Source organism: Macrotis lagotis, chromosome 8 (assembly GCF_037893015.1).
Source record: "Macrotis lagotis isolate mMagLag1 chromosome 8, bilby.v1.9.chrom.fasta, whole genome shotgun sequence".
NCBI classification, from domain to species: Eukaryota; Metazoa; Chordata; class Mammalia; order Peramelemorphia; family Peramelidae; genus Macrotis; species Macrotis lagotis.
Window position 1 is genome coordinate 60513509 of NC_133665.1, and position 19298 is coordinate 60532806.

Below are 19298 nucleotides of genomic sequence, written 5' to 3' on the forward strand. Positions count from 1 at the left end.
ACTGGATGGAAAATAATAATAACCACCACCACAACAGTCAGACCTTTACCAAAGATGACTTCTATACTATACAAAGTTTGATTCTGTCAAACTAAATGGAATAGACCTTGATACTATGGTTCTTTTAGCTTCTCCAAGATTCTGTACTCTTTGATGACCAGATTGTGACAAAGAAATGATTTTAGTGATTGGATGAGAAACTTCCATGAGAATAGCAATTGTTCAAAACAAAGGCACTAACCTTGGCCTTTGTCTTCTTTCCACCCCTTCTTCCCTTCCTCCCCCCAGAGAAACCAATAGCATGAAAAGTTATGAGAGGGTTTTCTTGGGTGAGCACTTTGACTTCTCTTATGGTCAGGTGCATGCTCCATGTGGATCTTAAATGATTGTCAATTTTCTAGTATCAATCTAACAAAACACAATTTAGAACATCTGTATTGTTCCATCTAGTTTATTATTGACTTTTGTCCCTGGAATGGGAGTCACTTCTCTGCATTTGACTACTATAATTTCTTTTCTTCTTCCTGTGCCTTGTTCTCTTAGCTTCCATGATGATGCCCCCAAGGATTATAGGCAAGTTTCCTTGACAGCTGTAAAACAACGTTTTGAGGATAAACGATATGAAGGAATTGGCCAAGAAAAGGTACTCTTCTTTGTCTTTGGCCAGTTATCTAAAGAGGTCCAGTTTTGGGAGAAGTATGTATAACTGAGATTACCTGTTTAAAAATTAGTTGATACTTTATATTTGTCTCATTCCTATTTTGGTATTGAAGAGGATGAAAAAGGAATGAAGAAGCACTATTACTAGTTATCCTTTTTTTTCCCCCAAAGGTAATGGGTTATGGCCAGTTGTGCAAGTTATTAGGAGTGAAGCAAGAGGACACAGAACCTTCTTCCTCCCTGAATGTGGCAGAAATTCAGACCTTCCTCAACTCACCATCTGGGAAGAGAACCAAAAGGTAGGTGAGATGCATGTCCACAATGTTAGTCCTCTCTACAGAGGCTCAGTTTTCTCACCAGAGGGAATGTGTGTCCTGCTTTTTTATCTCTAACTTATTCAATAGTCTCAGTGTGCTATTTTTTCTCAGAAAAGAAAACAGATGTAACTATAAAGAAAATACCTATAACTATAAAGAAAAAAATTCTGGTCCTAATGGATTTGTAGGAGAATTCTGTCAAACTTTTACAAAACAGTATACAAACCACACATTACTGTCAAAAATTGAGAAAGAAACCACCTTTCCAGAATTTTTCTACGGGACAAATGTAGTCATAGTACTTAAACTAGGGAAAGATAAAACACAAAAAGAAAAGTACAAACCAATATCATTAATAAGCATTGACTCAAAATTTTAAACAAAATCCTGTTAGACTACAGTTTATCCAAGAAATCATACATTATGATCAATTGAGATATCATTGTAGGAGTTTAAGGATGCAGGAAAAAGCCTGTGACAAAGTACAACGCTCTTTTTTGCTAAAAACTTTATAAAATATAGGCATAGAAGGACTTATTTAGATAGATAAAAAGTATCTATCTAAAACTTAAAACATGCCTCAAATACAATGGAGATATACTGGAACCTTTCCAAATAAATATAGAAACGAAGCAAGAATGCCCAGTTTCACCACTATTATTTGATATAGTTCTGCAAATACTAACAAAAAAGACAAGAAAAAGAAATTAAAGCCATAAACATTGGTAAAGAGGCAACAAAACTATCCCTATATGCATTTGATTTGATGGTTTACTTGGAAAATCTTAGAGAATCAGGAAAAATGCTTATTGAAATGATAGCCCCAACAAAGTTGCAGCCCATCAAATAATTTTTTTTTTGCAAGGCAAATAAATTCTTAAAAATCATCAGTATTTCTATATAATATCAACGCATAATAAGCAATAATAGAAAGAAAAATCCCATTCCAAATTAATACAAAATGCATAAACTATCTGAGGATCTACCTATTAAGCCACACAAAAATTTTTATATGAATTCAATTAAAAAGTACACTTTACAGAAATGAAAAAATCTCTTATTGCTGGGGAAAAAATTCAGTGTTTTATGACTAGACTATACCAATATTTTAAAAAAGATAATACTAACAAAACTAATTTACAGTTTTAATGCTCTACCATGAGCATGATACTTTGAACTTGCTAAAGTAATAAAATTCATTTGGAAAAACAAGACCTAGTATATTAAGAGAAATAATAAAAGAAGTAGAGGCCAAGGGGGAAATACACTTCTGGATCTCAGACTTTTTATAAAGCCTTCTGCTATTAGTTTAAAAATAGAAATATGGGAGCGGCTAGGTGATGCAGTGGATAGAGCACCAGCCCTGGAGTCAGGGGTGCCTGAATTCAAATCCGGCCTCAGACATTTAATAATCAGCTAGCTGTGTGGCCTTGGGCAAGCCACTTAACCCCATTTGCCTTGCAAAATCCTAAAAAAAAAAAAAATAGAGATATGGATCAATGCAACAGATTTGACAGGGAAGACTAAATTACCTAGGAGAAAAATACCTTGTTTGATTAAAAATTGCAGTGAAAACTGTAAAGCAATCTGACCAATTAGACCAATACCTTGCACCATATTCCACAATGTATTCTAAATGTAAATCTAAACTTGATATTAAAAATCATGCTATATAGGGGGCAGCTAGGTGGCGTAGTGGATAAAGCACCGGCCCTGGAGTCAGGAGTACCTGGGTTCAAATCCGGTCTCAGACACTTAATAATTACCTAGCTGTGTGGCCTTGGGCAAGCCACTTAACCCCGTTTGCCTTGCAAAAACCAAAAAAAAAAAAATCATGCTATTAAAAAAATTAGAAGAAAAATAGATCATAAATTTTTCACAGCTATTTTTTTAACCAAATGAGATAAAAGCATTTGCCAAAGATTAAATAGATAACTTTGATTACTTTCAACCAAAAAACGTATCTACATACAAAATTAGCGCACCTAAAATTAAAAGGGAAGTGGTCATAGGAAAAAATGTTTATTATAGAATTTCTCTAATAAGGCCTTGATATCCAAGATATAGAAACAAAATAAATATGTAAAACAATTCCCATAAAGTATTGGAAAGTACTCACAATGTTAAAGAATGTTCTGAAGGGGTGGTTAGGTGCCACAGTGGATAGAGCACTGACCCTGGAGTTAGGAGTTCAAATCCAGTCTCAGACACTTAATAATTACCTAGCTGTGTGACCTTGTGCAAGCCACTTAACCCCATTGCCTTGAAAAAACCTTAAAAATGTTCTGAATTGCTAATAAAATAAAAAGAGAAATTAAATCAAAGCAATTCTCAGGTTTCACTCCATAGCCTGCAAATTTGCAAAAATGACCCTAAAAATGTCAATAGTTAATGGTGGTAAAAAGATAAGGCACATTAGTTCATTGTTGAGAAAGCTATGAAATGGAAAGTAATTTAGAATTATGTAAATAAAATGATTAAAATATCCACACCAGGGCGGCTAGGTGGTGCAGTGGATAGAGCACTGGCCTTGGAGTCAGGAATAGCTGAGTTCAAATCTGGCCTCAGACACTTAATAATTACCTAGCCATGTGGCCTTAGGCAAGCCACTTAACCCCATTGCCTTTCAAAAACTAAAAAAAAAAAAAAAATATATATCCACACCCTAGGAACTATTACTGGTGACTTTTACCCCAAAGAAGACATCAATAAAAAGAAAGTACCTATATACTCCAAATTATTTATAGCAGCACTTTTTGCAATAACTAAAAATTGGGGGGGGGGGGTGGGAATAGATGCCCTTCAGCTAGAAAATGGCTAAACAAATTGCAGTACATAAATATAATGGATTAGTATTGTGTTGTAAAAATTTATGTGTGTGATAAATAACAGAGAAACATGGATAGATCTATATAAACTGAAGTAGAGTGAAGTAAGAAGATGTTAGTAGAGGCATAGAGAAGATTGGAAATAACCAGAGTCCATCAAAAAAAATAAAAATAAAAGGGCTGCCATGCCACAGTATAAAGGCCTCTGAGATTAGATCACCCATTTGTAGTGGACTCAGTAGACATGGTTGTATGACTTCTGCTAGGGAGTCCATCCAGTAAGAGCAGAAAAAATGGGGGGGGGGGGGCTAATGTTCACTTACTCATTTAACATAACTTAGTGACCAAAGGGAATTAATAAATGACTTGGTAAAGATCACCCAACTTGTTCGTTGGCAGCACCAGCCCCAGAATCTACATCTCTTGACTGCCAGACTAGGGTGCCTCTTTCATTTTTGACTTTGTGGGGGTCTCCACTATCCCACATTCCCTTCTCTGTATTTGATTTGAATTGTGTTCTCCTTCCTCAGAAGAAGAGAAAACAGCCTTCAGGAAGATAGGGGCAGTTTCGTAACAACACCTACAGCTGAATTATCCAGCCAAGAGGAGACTCTTCTGGGCAACTTCCTGGACTGGAGTTTGGACTACTGCTCTGGCTATGAGGGAGACCAGGAAAGCGAAGGGGAGAAAGAAGGGGATGGTAAGTGTCAGGGCACCCCTCAGCAGGTCTTCAGATTGGGGTCCTCTGTCAGGACAGGGCCACCTTCAAAAGCATCACTATTTAAACATGCACCCAGAAGTGGCTATCAGCTCTATTCTCATGCCCAGAAAAATAGACAAATTGCTTAAGGTTCATTATTTTAACACCACTGGAGAAAGGCAGAAATTATTATTTCTATAGAGAATTGTACCTCTCCTACCATTTGGACCAGCAGGCTAGGCCTCTCCTATCTGAACCTCCTCGGCTGTCTGTATATTTAGACAGTAACATCTTACCGGGGTGTGTGAGATAGGATCAGATTTGAATTCTAAAAATCACCTGAATGTGAATTGAAAATTGGTGAGGTTCTTAATGGTCATTGAAAGCTATGTGGATGCTACTCCTGAACTTTGAGTGACTTTTAGGCCATCCCTTATTCATTCATTCTTTCCCACAATATCCTCTATCAGCGACAGTGTCCTGGGTAGGGCTCCCCATGTGAGGTTGAGTCAGGTGGGGGTTCATCTGATGCTCTTAGCTCCTACATGCTTAATTCTCTGGGTGGGCTTTTGTCACTAGTCACCTCTTGTTTTCTTCCTACAGTCACATCTCCCAGTGGGGTCCTTGATGTCACTGTGGTCTATCTGGATCCTGAACAGCACTGCTGTCAGGAGTCCAGTGATGAAGACAGCCGGCTAGAGGACCCCTCCAAACAGGACGTGCCGCCACTGAACCACACACATGCTGAGAAACACGGGCTCCTTCCTCAGGACAGGAGGGAGTCCAGAACAGAAGTGACCTCAGGCTACTCCTCAGTCAACAGTGCCAGCCCCACATCTTCCTCCGTGGAGAACAACTTTGGAGCGTTTCTCAAAACTACCTCAGCACCGTCCCTAGGCAGTGACCCGAACACTCACCCATGTACGCCCGCCTACTTGGAATCATGTTTACAGTCTCTTCACACTGGTCCCATTGAGAGCAACCTGCATCGGAGACAGGTGAAGAGGAAAAATGTGGCCGAGCATAGTGACAAGAAGAACTTGGGATTCTGGAGTCTGTGATTGTGTGTGTGTGTGTATGTGTGTATGTGTGTGTGGTGTTTGTCGCTTTAAATGTTTACTAAAAGGAGAATTTCTGTAATGCCTTCTAAGGGTTGTGGGGGGAGGCCAAAACTATAGACCTTGTAAACTCCAAAGGCAACCAACATCCAAGGCTGGGGTCTCTGTACCGGCAACCCCAGCACATGGAGGATGGAGAAGAGTCACTGTGGGCACCAGGGGAATGTTCTTCTATTTAGTCCTATGCAAAACAAAAAGTGCACAGTTGAGCTCTTCATTCAAAAGAAGAGTACCAAGACCTTTTCTTTGGCAATCATGCCTTCTGTTGGGAAGTCACCCCCCCTTTGCTTTCTGTTGGCTCTCTGAAGTTGACCACCTTCCTTCTTCCTGGTCAGAAGGGCTCCCACGTCAGGTGTGTTCCAGTGGAATTCTTTACTTGACTAAATGTCTAGACCCAATCCAGAGCTGGTATTCTAGGCTTTGAGCAATATTGAATTCAAAGATACATTCCCTGGGCATGCTTTCTGGATGTTACCCTTCAGAGTGACAGCTGACAGGTTACCCCCAATATTTGGCATGGTTCTCTAGTACAGGGTTTTGGCTGGGCCTTGGGGAACTAAAGATCTTATCCAGAAGGGATTCTATCCCCATGGAGCCCTAGAAATGTGTACAATGGTGGCAGAGGCTGTTGTTTTACACATGGTATATTTTAGCTTAGAACTCCCTGTCACTAACCAGGTTGTCTGAAGCCTTCACTGCCAAATGCTTTCCCCACCAACTTTTAACTCTTTTCAAAGAGTTGGGTCTTTACAATAAAGGAGTCAAATGCCTTTTTTAAAATAACTTCATTGTTTGCATCTTTTCTGGATCTATTCCATTGTTGGTGCCAAGAACTGCTCCTTATACAATAGATTTTAGGACCATTCTTAGTTTATTTTTATCATCTTTGCCCTACCCTCATTTAAATTCATCCTCTAAGATGAAAAATAAATTCAATTTCAAAATTTTTTTTAAATTCCAAACTATTTCCAAGTGGCATCATGGCAAAACATTTTCCTCAAGATGCGAGTTCTTCAATCTGCTTCCTGCCGGAGAATGGCCAAATGGATTGAGAGGGAAAGAACTAATGCAGTTTAAGTTTGAAGGGTTTCATCATTATAAGTTGTCTGAAATGGAATCACACCGAAGCTGTAAAGTCATTGTTTACTTTTATTAATTCTTGCTAGTTTTTTTAAGCATTCCTTTAACTATGCAAAATTGAGGAAATGATGTGTAAGCCCACCAGCTTTTCATTCTATATTTTCCCCCTGGAATTAGTGCAGCAGGCAGAATTTCTATGGAAGCATGCCTAGGGATGTGGTTATTTTGAAGCTTAAACTTAGAAACTCAAAACTAAAAGAAGTTTCAACTGTTTTAAATTAAAATGAAAAAACACATAGGTTTATGAGGGTGTTGTTAGAAGTTCATTGTAAGGGGCGGCTAGGTGGTGTAGTGGATATCGCACCAGCCCTGGAGTCAGGAGTACCTGGGTTCAAATCCTGTCTCAGACACTTAATAATTACCTAGCTGTGCATCCTTGGGCAAGCCACTTAACCCCATTTGCCTTGCAAAAACCTAAAAAAAAAAAAAAAAAGTTCATTATAGATATTTGAGAAGTTTAAGAGCCATGTTTCATTGGAAAGTATCCTAACAATTGCAAATCTTAGGATGCTGTTGGAAAAGAATTTTTTCCATCCTCTTCATTCCCACCCCTGCAACCTGCTTAAAGGAGTCTCAGAGGATTATTAGGTAATGATGATAGCAAGGAACACCAAATAGTTGTTGCAGTTGAGCATTTTCTCATTAAAAAACTTCCATGTTGGTCCTACTTATAGAAAATTACAGATACAGCTTGAAATTCAAGTTTCACCTACAGGAAGATTACCTGGTCCTGATTTTATCTACTAGCAAACTACTAGTTGAGCTGGAATATGAAGTTGTCTGGGTTTGTGAAATTAGAGAAACTGTAAATGGATTTAAAAACCACCTCTACCATAAGCAAAATACCCCCTGACTAAATTATACTTCTGAGAAACCATTGTGTCACTGAATTCTTGATTTCTCCCATTTTTAAAACCAGCTGTCAGATTCTGAGAGACCAATACAAGTAAAACACAATTTTTAAATTGAGTCCAGATACAGCTTGCATAGAACACCAAGAATCTAGCCCTGCCCCTCAGCCAAGCTATGAGACATCAGTGGAAGTTTACAAAATTGCCTCTGGCCATTCTCTCTAATCCAATGAGGATAAATGTGAACAATAAAAATATTAGTGTTCTAATCTCTTCCTGTCCAAAGACTAAAGCACCTCATTTCTAACTCTGAATCTCCACCTACCTGTTCTTGTGGGTAAGAGAATGAAGAAGATGGGATCCTGAGCAATGTCAATGTTCCAAATCACACTCCAGAATGGTTGTATCAGTTCACAATTCCACCAACAATGCATTAGTGTCTTGGGAGCAGTGTCAGCTGCAGGGGCTTGAGACTATCTAGTTAACGGAGTCTGAAAACCCTAACCTAGTATAAATTCCCATGTCTCCAGACTTTCCCACCCCCCAGTCTGCTGACTTGTGCTTTTGCTTCCTGCTCAGGAGACCCTTAGGTTTATCTGGTTGTTTAGGGAAGTCAAGACCTTAGTTCACCACCCTGGGAAAGGAAATTGAAAAAAAAAAAGATTAAGGATAGCCACTGCAGCAGTGTCTAAGTTAAATACTGAACTTAATGCTAGAAAAGACTCAAATTTTATTTCAGCCTCATTTTATGGTTGGGGAAACAAACAAGGGAAAGTAACTTGTCTGAAGTCATACAGGAATATCATAAGGTATTTGACAGGCTATATGTGTGACCATGACAAATCATCAAGCTGAGATTCTTGTGACTTGTATGTTCAGTCCAAATGTTGTGTTGTTTTGGACCTGGGACTCTTTAAATGGTTCAGTCACATGGATTTGGGTCCAGCTCTGAACACTAAGCAAAATGCATAAAGTATTAGTCCTTGACTCTTTGAGAATCCCCAGTTCCAAAGCAGAGTCAAATGCAATCTTGGCCTCCCTTTAAAATCTCTTGGTCTGTTCCTTCACACACCACTGGGCATTCTTGAATACCAAACTCATCAATCAATCACACATTAAGCCAAGCTGAAGAGAGGGAAGAAGATTGCTATAGAGATAATCCATAAGAAGACATGGAGACAGATAAAACATCTTGTGCCTAACAATTTGGCAGGATTAAAGAGGACTAATGTGTCCCAAGTCTAAAACCATAGCCAGAAGCCAGGTGGTGAAGGTCTTTAAATGCTAGGGTTTGTATTTGATTGTAGATGTAACAGAAAGCCCTGGGAACTGCTGGGGTTTTTTTTTTTTTAGCAAATACTTTATTTTTTCATATATAGAGATATAAAATATATATATATATATACATTGCAACATTCATTTTTTTGAGTTCCAAATTTTTTCTCTCCTTTCCCTCCTCAAGACAGCTAGCACTTTGAAAAAAAGGTATATATGTATATATATATATATATATATATATATATATATATTTAATCATATTGAACATTTCCATGTTAGTCATGAAAGAAACAGAACAAAAGTGAAAAGCCATGAGAAACTAACATGAAAATAGTATGCCTCTATCTGCATTCAGATTATATAACTCTGAATGTGGATAACATTTTCTATTATGAATCTTTTGGAATTTCCTTGGGTCATTGAATTGTTGAGAAGAATTAAGTCAATCATAGTTGATTATCAGGATGTACATCAGTTCACAAAAGTTAAAGCTTTTCTGAAATCTGCCTGCTCATCATTTCTTATAGCACAATATTCCATTATATTCATATATTCAGCCATTCCCCAATTGATGGGCATCACCTCAATTTCCAATTCTTTGCCACCACAAAAAGAGCTGCTTTACATGTGGGTCCTTTTCCCTTTTTTATGATCTCTTTGAGATATAGATTTATTAGATCAAAGATTATGCACAGTTTTATTATCCTTTGGATATAATTCCAAATTGCCCTCCAGAGTAGCTTCAACAGTTCACAAACTGCCTCCACCAACAATGCATTAGTATCCTGGGAGCTTCTCAAGGAGGAGAGTAACATGATCAGATCAGTTCCGAATTTGACTGAAGACTGAAGACCAGCTGGGAAGAGAGTGCAGCATACCTGGAGGACCAATAATCTATTCAATAACTAATTTAAAAATTTTAAAGCTCACAAGTAGGAAGTATGACCTATTCTCAGACTATCTTCCTATTCTAGCAAGTACCTGTCACCTGCTAACAAAAACAGCATCCCTGACCACTTTTCCCATTGCTATTTTCATTTTCAGTCATACCTCTAATTCATGATGAGAAATTTAGATTATTCCTTGCTCTCTTCACTGACATTCCCAGGTTCTTTCTCTTCAGTCACTCCCAACCTCTTCTCCTTTGAGTTCTTTGTTATTCAAATTTATCATCTAATCTACATCCTAGAGGTTACTTATATATCTTCTTTTTCCTTCCTCGTGATCATTGTTTTCTCAGTCCAAATCCTGTCCTCATACCAGTGTTGGTGCTCCTTCAAGATTCTAACCTTTCTGTTCTCCAATCTATTCAGTTCTCATGATCTATTCCTACCCTCTATCTCATACATGGGGCCAATGGGAGTTCAAGAGGACCAACAACCCTGTATAAGGGTTTGCCAAATCCTTTTCAGGGCTGCTGATCAACCTTTGTTGTCCACCTGACTCACCCAACTCTCATCTGTGGGTTCCAGAAGCTGTAACCTGTTCAGTGACCACAACCCAGTAAACCATTTTTGTTTTGTTTTTTTTTGTTTTTAGGTTTTTTGCAAGGCAATGGGTTTAAGTGGCTTGCCCAAGGCCACACAGCTAGGTAATTATTATTGTCTGAGGCTGGATTTGAACTCAGGTATTCCTGACTCCAGGGCAGGTGCTCTACCACTGCGCCACCTAGCTGCCCCCCAGTAAACCATTTTTGAAGACAGGCTAAACCAGGTTGAGGATAGCTGACAGTTAAGGAGTCAATGATTTAGGGAGATGTCTACCTCAAGCATGTGAAGACTTCTCCAGATAATGAGAGGATGATGAAAAAGTTGTTCCAGTGGCCATGAAGGCAGCTAGAATATGCTCATGTTCATGTTCATGAACTCTCCAATAGAATCTTTCAATAGAATCCCAGTAGAATCTTTCATCATTCTATCTTAAATATGACTTATGAGTCCTGACCCAGTAATTTGTCCTCGACATCCCTCTGTTCTTTTGAAGGCCATTACCTCCATCACTCTGGCCTTCGTGAATCCTTTAAGCTCCATACTATCCTCTACACTTGAGCCTCCTTATTGTCTTATCCTATTGTCAATCATGCCTTGCCAACCCCCTTAGTTTACTCCCACCATCCTTCACATGTCTGTATCTGGAAGAAATCACAAAACTATGCTGAATGTGTTCCCTGAAATTTATGTTATATGTTGACTTGGTCCTTCCAGCATGAAAGCAATCCTCATCTATCTTCCTCATTAATTTACAGAACTTTGGAATGTAGATTGATACATAGTACCAGGGGTACATAGTAGATAGAATACCAGGTCTATTAAGTCTATTAAGAAGACTCATCTTTGTGAGTTCAAATTCAGTCTTAGACATTACTAGCTGTGTGACTCTGGATAAAGTCACTTAATTCTGTTTGCCTCAGTTTCCTCATCTGTAAAATGAGCTGGAGAAGAAAATGGCAAACCACTCCAGTATCTTTGCCAAGAAAAACCTCAAATGGAGTCCCAAGTCAGATATAACTGAAAAACAAATCAACAGCAACAAATGTTTAATTCACTTTCCCACTCACCACAAATATTCTCTTTCCTCAAGCCTTCAGAGTATCCCCTCCCTCCATCCTCTCAGTTGAAGATTTTGCCTTATAATTCACACACACACACACACACACATACACACACACACGAATGAATCCATTAGCCTCCCTCTTCTCCTTTCCTAATCTTGGACATCTTGGACATCTTCCCTTCCTATTCCCCCCTTCACAAGTGTTTCTCATGAAGACATAGCCCTATCCTGCTCCTAAAGACAGCATATAGACCACTGGACCTGGAGACAGAAAGACCCAAGTTCAAATGTGACCTCAGACAATTATTAGCAGGATGATATGGGCAAGTCACTTCAAGTCTATCTGCCTCAATTTCTTCATTAGTCGGGACAGTATTGACACTCATTTTCCAGTAGTAGTAGTAGTAGACACATTATAAATCCTATTTTCTTTCCCTGTCAAACTCCTCTACACTCATTCTTGATTCCATTCCTTTTCACCTTCTCCAGCATATTGCCCCCTTCTAAGAGTTCCACCCACTCTCTAATCGTTATTCTCTCCCTATCTGGTGACTCACTCTGTGACTCGCTCTGTCTACAAACACACACATGTTCCCCCATACTAAAAAATCTGCACTTGATCTGGCTATACCTGCTATCTATCATCTTATATCCTCTCCTTTTTGGTTAAATCCCTTTAAAAAAAAAGGCAGGGGACCATGTTTTTTGCTTTTCTTTGCATCTCTTAACACAGGGTCAGGCACACAGTAAACATTTAATAAGTGAATGGCAAAACTAATTGTACATATTTACAAGTATTTGTAACATGTTTCTCCATATAATTCATCCATAATACCTTACTGTTTATTTATACTGAATTTCCTCCCATTTTTTTGTTCATTCTTCCCTGGATCTGTGTAAAGATATTTTTGGATAAAGATGTGTTTTTCTATATATGTGTGTGTGTGTGTGTTTGTATATATAAATGTAAATATATGTACATCATACACATATATTCTTGATTTCCTTATTCTATAATATAAGCCTTCTATTAATGACTCATGGAACACATAAAGGGCACATGTTTACTTTGAGAGAGTTCTCAGTTCTCTGTCTCATTGCTCCCATCCAGATAATCTGGAATTTCATTTTCTGATACCACCCAACATGTTGTCACAGTCTTCCCCTTGCTAGCATACAAATTCACAAGACCCAAAGAAAGATCATTGAAAACAGAACCCAGGAGAGGATTCAGCATATGATTTGTTAGCTTCTTATTTTTGATAATTATTCTTGTTTTCAGAGTACACTAAAACAGAACCACAGAATTCAAGAGTTACTTGGAGCTCAACAACCATCTAGTATGGTCCATACATGAAAAAAATTCTCACTACAACATACCCAACAAGTGACTGTCCAGTTTCTCTTCTTGAACACTTCTTAGGTAGAAATTGTAGCTCCTCAAGACAAGCCACTAATAGACAGTTTTACCTTCAGGAAGATCTGAGTTCAAATCTGACCTCAGACTCTTACTAGCTGTGTGACCCTGGGCAAGCCCTATTTCCCTGAGTTCCTCATATGTAAATCAAAAGAGGAAATGGCAAACCATCTCAGCACGTTTGTCAAGAAAATCCCACAGATTTTGGGTCACATAAAGATGGACAAAACTGGGTTCTCTCCCTTTGGGAGACTAGCTCACTCTTGGGGAATGTGATCCTTTACTAGACTTGGAGAAAGTCTGAGTCTGAATTCTTTAGGAAGATGATCTGTATCCAGAACCTCAAAAAAATTTTTTTTCTAACCTCAACATTTTGGGTGGACCCATACAGGGATGACTCTGACTCTCCCCAATACAAATCTTTCCTTGATGGTCTAATCAACTCACAGTTTCAACTACTACTTCTAAGCCAAAATCTCTAGCTCTGGATATGATATATATATATATATATATGTTATGTCAAATTGCTTACCCTTTTAGGGAGGGAGGAGAGAAAGGAGGGAGAAAAACTTGAAACTCAAAATTTTTTAAATGTATGTTATAAATTGTCTTTAAATGTAATTGGAAAAAATAAAATATTTTTAAAAAAAGAAAAAAGTTGAGTTGCAAAAGAATGTTCTGTTCTTCATGGTCTTACTATTAATAAGGATCAGGGAGTCCAACTAAGTAAACAACCCAGCAGTTTGGGAAGAGAAGCATGAGAGTATTACAGGAAGAGAAAGGACATAGGGGTCCTGCAGTATCACAGTCATATGGCATGTTCTCTGAATATCTACCTTATCTCTAGTGTATTCTAACTTTGTGCCCACTCTTCCAAGAGATTGTGTATACTTGTGAAAAAGTGAACCTTGGTTTATGGAATTTTCTATGTTTTACTATGCCACCTTAATAAATATCTTTTCTTTGAATTAATTATGTCCACTAGCTATCAATGGCTCTTGAACTGATTCATTTCTAGTCATTGATCCTAGATGGCTCTGGAGGAGAAAGTGAGACTCGTGACTTAGCACAGCAACCCCTCACTCAAATTCAATTCACATGCTTGTCATGGCATCATCTCCCTGATGTCATTTTCTTCAAAAAATGAAGGACAAACATTATTAGGGATAGGGAACACCCAAAGATTCTATACCATGAGAGTCCTCACCCTCTGGAGGCTTAATCTGAAAATTTTCAAGTTAGATTTAGGCAGATATTCCTCCCCCCAAGAGGATCCATACTTACTTAAAGCCTATATTTTCCTCTTTGGTCCCAAAGGGCAAAACTAGGAATTTGTGGAATTTGCCAAGGGAACAAGTCTAATATTTCATATGATTCGAAAAAATAGCTATCATGTTCCCCGCAAGATTTTTCTTCTCAACAGTGAATGGTCAAATGCACCAGGCCTAGTGAACTTTCCACAGAGACCTGTATAGCCTTGAACACTTGTATAATCCATGCACTGGACAGAGCTCCCAGCTACAACTCTAGCTTCCAACCTCAAGCCATCTGTCTTGAGATTTTTTTTTTATTGACTTGTTCTTGGCCCAGAGGAAGAACTAAAGAAAAAGGTGGATGGAACAAAGTGTTAAATTTTGGCTTAATACTATGAGAGACATCCTATTAAACAGTTCCAAGAGTGGAATGAGCTGATTGGGTTCCTCCTCCTTCAGGAAAAGATTAGATGACCATTTGTCAGATAGGCTTGTGCTGAGGATTCCTCTCTGTCACAGGTTTGAATTAGATGGTCACTGAGGTCTTTGCCACATCAGAAATTCTGTTATTTATGTCTATTCCTCACTGCCATTCCCCTCCATGGTTCTGTGCTCATCTGCTCAAAGTAGCTCAACACTCCCCTTGCAGTTCCTTGTAGCCCTAGAAAATGGTGACATTGTCATACCCATTGATCTTGACTCTTCTCCCACTAGTCTTATAAAGCTCTCAGCTTTCAGGATCCAAATTATAGAGAGAGGAGATGAGTAAGCAGAACTATCCAAGTCAGATAGATGAGCAAGGTGGAACCAAACACTCACATTCTACTACTCCTTGAAAGGGAAGGCTGAGGCAGAGAAGGGGGAAAAGTAGTAAAACAGGCACTAATATGATGGAATGAAATTTTTCATTCATAAATATGAATCTTGAGACAGAAAAATCAGTGAGAAGGGAACAAGATTCACCTGTTTTATAACTTTACCTAAGGCCTGCTCTACTACTACCTCACCTTCTAGACACTAGAATGTGGTTACTAGTTTACTGGCTGGTAATATTTTCATTACATTATACCATGCTGCCATAATATCCCAAAAGTCAGCTTTAAGAGAAGTTTTAAGGGCAGCTAGGTGGTGCAGTGGATAGAGCACCAGCCCTGGAGTCAGGAGTACCTGAGTTCAAATCCGGCCTCAGACACTTAACAATTATCTAGCTGTGTGGCCTTGGGCAAGCCACTTAACTCCATTGCCTTGCAAAAACTTTTTTAAAAAAAAAGAGCAGTTTTAAGCTACTAAAAACTCAAAACTGAAGTAATACCTTTGGGACACTCTCTATTATTAATCCTTTTTTAAGAGTTCTCCTTGGTCTTTTTTGGATGATTTTTAAAAATTTATTTAATATCTTATTTTACCCCAATACATATAAAAATAATTTTTAAACACTTTTTTTAAAATTTTGAGTTCCAAGTTCTCTCCCTCCATTTCTTTCCTCCCCCTCATTGAAAAAGCAGGCAATTTGATATATGTTATACATGTATATGTCCTGGAAAATATTTCCATGTTGTGAAAAAAAACAGAATAAATTCTGCCCCCAAAAAGAAAGGAAAAGAGAATGCTTCAATCCGTATTCAAACTCCATCAGTTCTTTCTCAGAGATAGATATCATTTTTCATCATGTCATTCAAAATTGTCTTAGATCATTGTATTGCTGAAAATAGCTAAATCATTCACAATTACTCATCATAAATATTATTGTGACCGTGTGTAATGTTTTCTTGGTTCTGCCTCACTTCACTTTCATCATTTCATCTAAGTCCATATTTTTCTGAAATTTTCCCCCTCATCATTTCTTATACTACAACAGTATTTCATAATAATCATTACCACCACTTATTCAGCCAATCCCTATTTGATGAGTATCCCCTTAATTTCCAATTCTTTGCCACCACTAAAAAAGCTGCTTTAAATATCTGTATACATATAGGTCATTTTCCTTTTTATTTTTCCATCTCTTTGGGACACAGACCAATAGTGCTATTGCTGGGTCAAAGTGAATATACAGTTTTATAGCCCTTTGGGCAAAGTTCCAAATTGCACTACATAATGGTTGAATCAGTTCACAATTCCATCTACAATACATTAGTATCACTATTTTACCACATCCCTCCAACAATCATTTTCCTTTTCTAACATAATAGCTGATAAACTGATAGATGCAGGATTGTTTTGATTTGCATTTCTCTAATCAATAGTGCCTGAGAACATTTTTTCATATAAATATAGATAGCTTTGATTTTTTCATCTAAAAATTGCCTGTTCATATCCTTTGACCATTTAACAATTGGGGTATGGATCTTCTTTTTATAAATTTGATCTAGTTCTCTATATATTTGAGAATATATCAAAGAAACTTTATCAGAGAAACTTGCTATAAACTTTTCCACAAATGATTACTAATTGTATTTCTCTCTTTTTCCCTGTTTATCCTCTCTCTCTCTCTCTCTCTCTCTCTCTCTCTCTCTCTCTCTCTCTCTCTCTCTCTCTCTCTCTCTCTTCTCTCTCTCTATCCTTTCACCCTGTTCATCCTCAAAAATATTTTACATATACAGAGAACCGAGTCATATTTTTTTTAAAAAAGCCATTTCCCAATTGACAAATGGTCAAAGGATATGCAAAGGTAATGTACATATGAGGAGATCAAAGCAATCCATAGTCATATGAAAAATTGCTCTAAATCATTACTTGTTAGAGAAATGCAAATTAAAGCTTCTCTTCTCTGAGGTACCACCTCACACCTCTCAGACTGGCCAATATGACCAGAAAGGATAATGATCACTGTTGGAAGGGTTGTGAGAAATCTGGGACACTCTTACATTTTTAGTGGAGCTGTAAATTCATCCAACCTTTCTGGAGAGAAACTTGGAACTATGCCCAAAGGGCAACAAAAATGTACATACCCTTTGATCCAGCAATACCACTACTGGGTCTATACCCTGAAGAGATGACGAAAAAGGGTAAAAACACCACTTGTGCAAAAATATTCATAGCAGCCTTGTTTGTGGTGGCAAAAATTGGAAATCAAGAAAATATCCTTCAATTGAGGGGAATGGCTTAGCAAACTGTGGTATATGTATGTCATAAAACACTAAAACCATGAGGGACAGGAATTCAGAGAAGCCTGAAGGGATTTGCATGAACTGATGCTGAGTGAGATGAGCAGAACCAGAAAAACACTGCACATCCTAACAGCAACATGGGGGCAATGATTAACCTTGATGGACTGACTCATTCCATCAGTGCAAAATTCTGCGACAATTTGGGGCTGTCTGCAATGGAGAATACCATCTATATCCAGAGAAAGAACTGTGGAGTTTAAACAAAGACCAAGGACTATTACCTTAAATTTAGGAAAAAAAAACTGATATCTTATTGTCTGATCTTGCTATCTCTTATACTTTGTTTCTTCCTAAAGGATATGATTTCTCTCTCAATACACTCAATTTGGATCAATGTATACCATAGAAACAATGTAAAGACCAACAAACTGCCTTCTGTGGGGGGTGGGGGAGGAAAGTAAGATTAGGGGAAAAAATGTAAAACATAAAACTCAAAATAAAATTTTTAATAAAAAAGTATTTTACATACCCCTTACCTTATCCCTTTCCCTCCTACTTTCCAGTAGGTCAAGATAGTGTCCTATAATCCAACTGAATATATATGTTATTCTTTCTTTGAAGCAATCCAAAGAGAATAAGGTTTAAGAGCTTACTCCCTCCCCTCCCAGATTTCCCTCCACTGTAAAAGCTTTCTCACCTTTTATGTAAATAATTTATCTATCCCCCTTTCCTCTTCTCCCAGTGCAGTCATATTTCTCACCCCTTTATTTTTTAATCATCCCATCATATTCAACTCACACCTGAGACCTCTATCTTGATGTATACTCATTCTATGTATAGTTGCTCTAATAATGAGAAAGTTCTTAGAAGTTACAAATATCTTCCTGTTTAACCTTATTGAATTCCTTATGATTTCTTTTTCCTGTTTACTATTTTCTGCTTCTCTTGATTTTTGTATTTGAAAGTCAGATTTTCTATCCAACTCTGGTCTTTTCATCTCTTTTTCTTTGAATATCCATTTTTATCTCTGAAATTTTGGGGGGGCAAGGCAAATGGGGTTAAGTGGCTTGCCCAAGGCCACACAGCTAGGCAATTATTAAGTGTCTGAGACCGGATTTGAACCCAGGTACTCCTGACTCCAAGGCCGGTGCTTTATCCACTACGCCACCTAACCACCCCATCTCTGAAATTTTTTACCCAGTTTTGATGGGTAAGTGATTCTTGATTGTGATCCTAGCTACTTTGCCCTCCAAAACATCATATTCTAAGCCCTCCAGTACTTTCATCTAGAAGTTGCTAAATTGTGTGTAATCCTATGACTTCATGATATTTCAACTGTTTCTTTCTTTCTGCTTACAGTATTTTCTCCTTGACCTGAGGTCACTGGAATTTAACTATAATGTTCTTGAAAGTTTTCTCTGGGCATGAAATCACTTCTTTCAGGAAGGGATTGTATGGATTCTTTCAATTTATATGTTGATTCTTTATTCATGATTTTCTTGCATCACTTATTTTTCCCCAGTTTTTCCTAGCCTTCTTTTATTTAATTTTTAAAATCCTTTCTGTGTTCTTCCAGGAATTCTTTTTGGGTCTGAGATCAATTCATATTTTTCTTTGAGGCTTTGGGTGTAGCAGTTTTTTACTTTTGCCTTCTGAATTTCTGTTTTGATCTTCCCCATCTCAATAGTAACTTCCTATGGTCAGGATCTTTTGTTTGCTCATTTTTCCAGTCTCTTTCTTGACTTTTAGTTTTTTATTAAAGTTGGATTCTGTTCCTGGTGAGAAGAAGCCTTCCAGTTTTTTTGGTAGAGTGGGGTCTATAAGCTACTAGATCTTACAAGGCAATATGATCTAAAGAGAGGTGCATTTACTATTTTTCTGATCTGTGAGGGACCACACTCTTTTCTGTCTTGGAACTGTGACCAGGATCTCAGACCACCAACTCTGGTGTTCTAGTGGTCCTCCTCAACCTGCAAACAACATCTGAGTGTGGGCAATGTAATAAGAGTCCTGGACCCAGTGCCAGCAAAGGGACTCCATAATCTCCTTCTGACCAGTTGCCCAACCTCCTTA

The 19298-nt window shown here is 37.9% G+C and overlaps 2 protein-coding genes across 8 annotated transcripts in view; one reads left to right on the forward strand and one right to left on the reverse strand.

Annotated features, from left to right (window-relative positions):
- Nucleotides 1-6406, forward strand: part of CCNF (cyclin F) — a 31285-nt gene extending 24879 nt beyond the window's left edge. The window contains exons 14-17 of the mRNA XM_074197275.1: nucleotides 544-643; nucleotides 832-959; nucleotides 4336-4505; nucleotides 5109-6406. Coding sequence (XP_074053376.1) covers nucleotides 544-643; nucleotides 832-959; nucleotides 4336-4505; nucleotides 5109-5566 — 856 coding nt within the window. The 3' untranslated portion in view covers nucleotides 5567-6406. The remainder of the gene's footprint in view (nucleotides 1-543; nucleotides 644-831; nucleotides 960-4335; nucleotides 4506-5108) is intronic.
- Nucleotides 244-19298, reverse strand: part of C8H16orf54 (chromosome 8 C16orf54 homolog) — a 34951-nt gene continuing 15896 nt past the window's right edge. For 2 of the 7 annotated variants that reach the window (XM_074197281.1, XM_074197279.1), the window contains exons 3-4: nucleotides 5423-5488; nucleotides 248-590 (exon numbers count right to left, since the gene is read on the reverse strand). The gene's annotated coding sequence lies outside the window, so the exon portion shown is untranslated. Of the gene's footprint in view, nucleotides 591-716; nucleotides 941-5422; nucleotides 5489-19298 lie in introns of all 7 variants that reach the window. The other 5 variants (XM_074197282.1, XM_074197278.1, XM_074197283.1 and 2 more) reach the window with 5 other exon arrangements.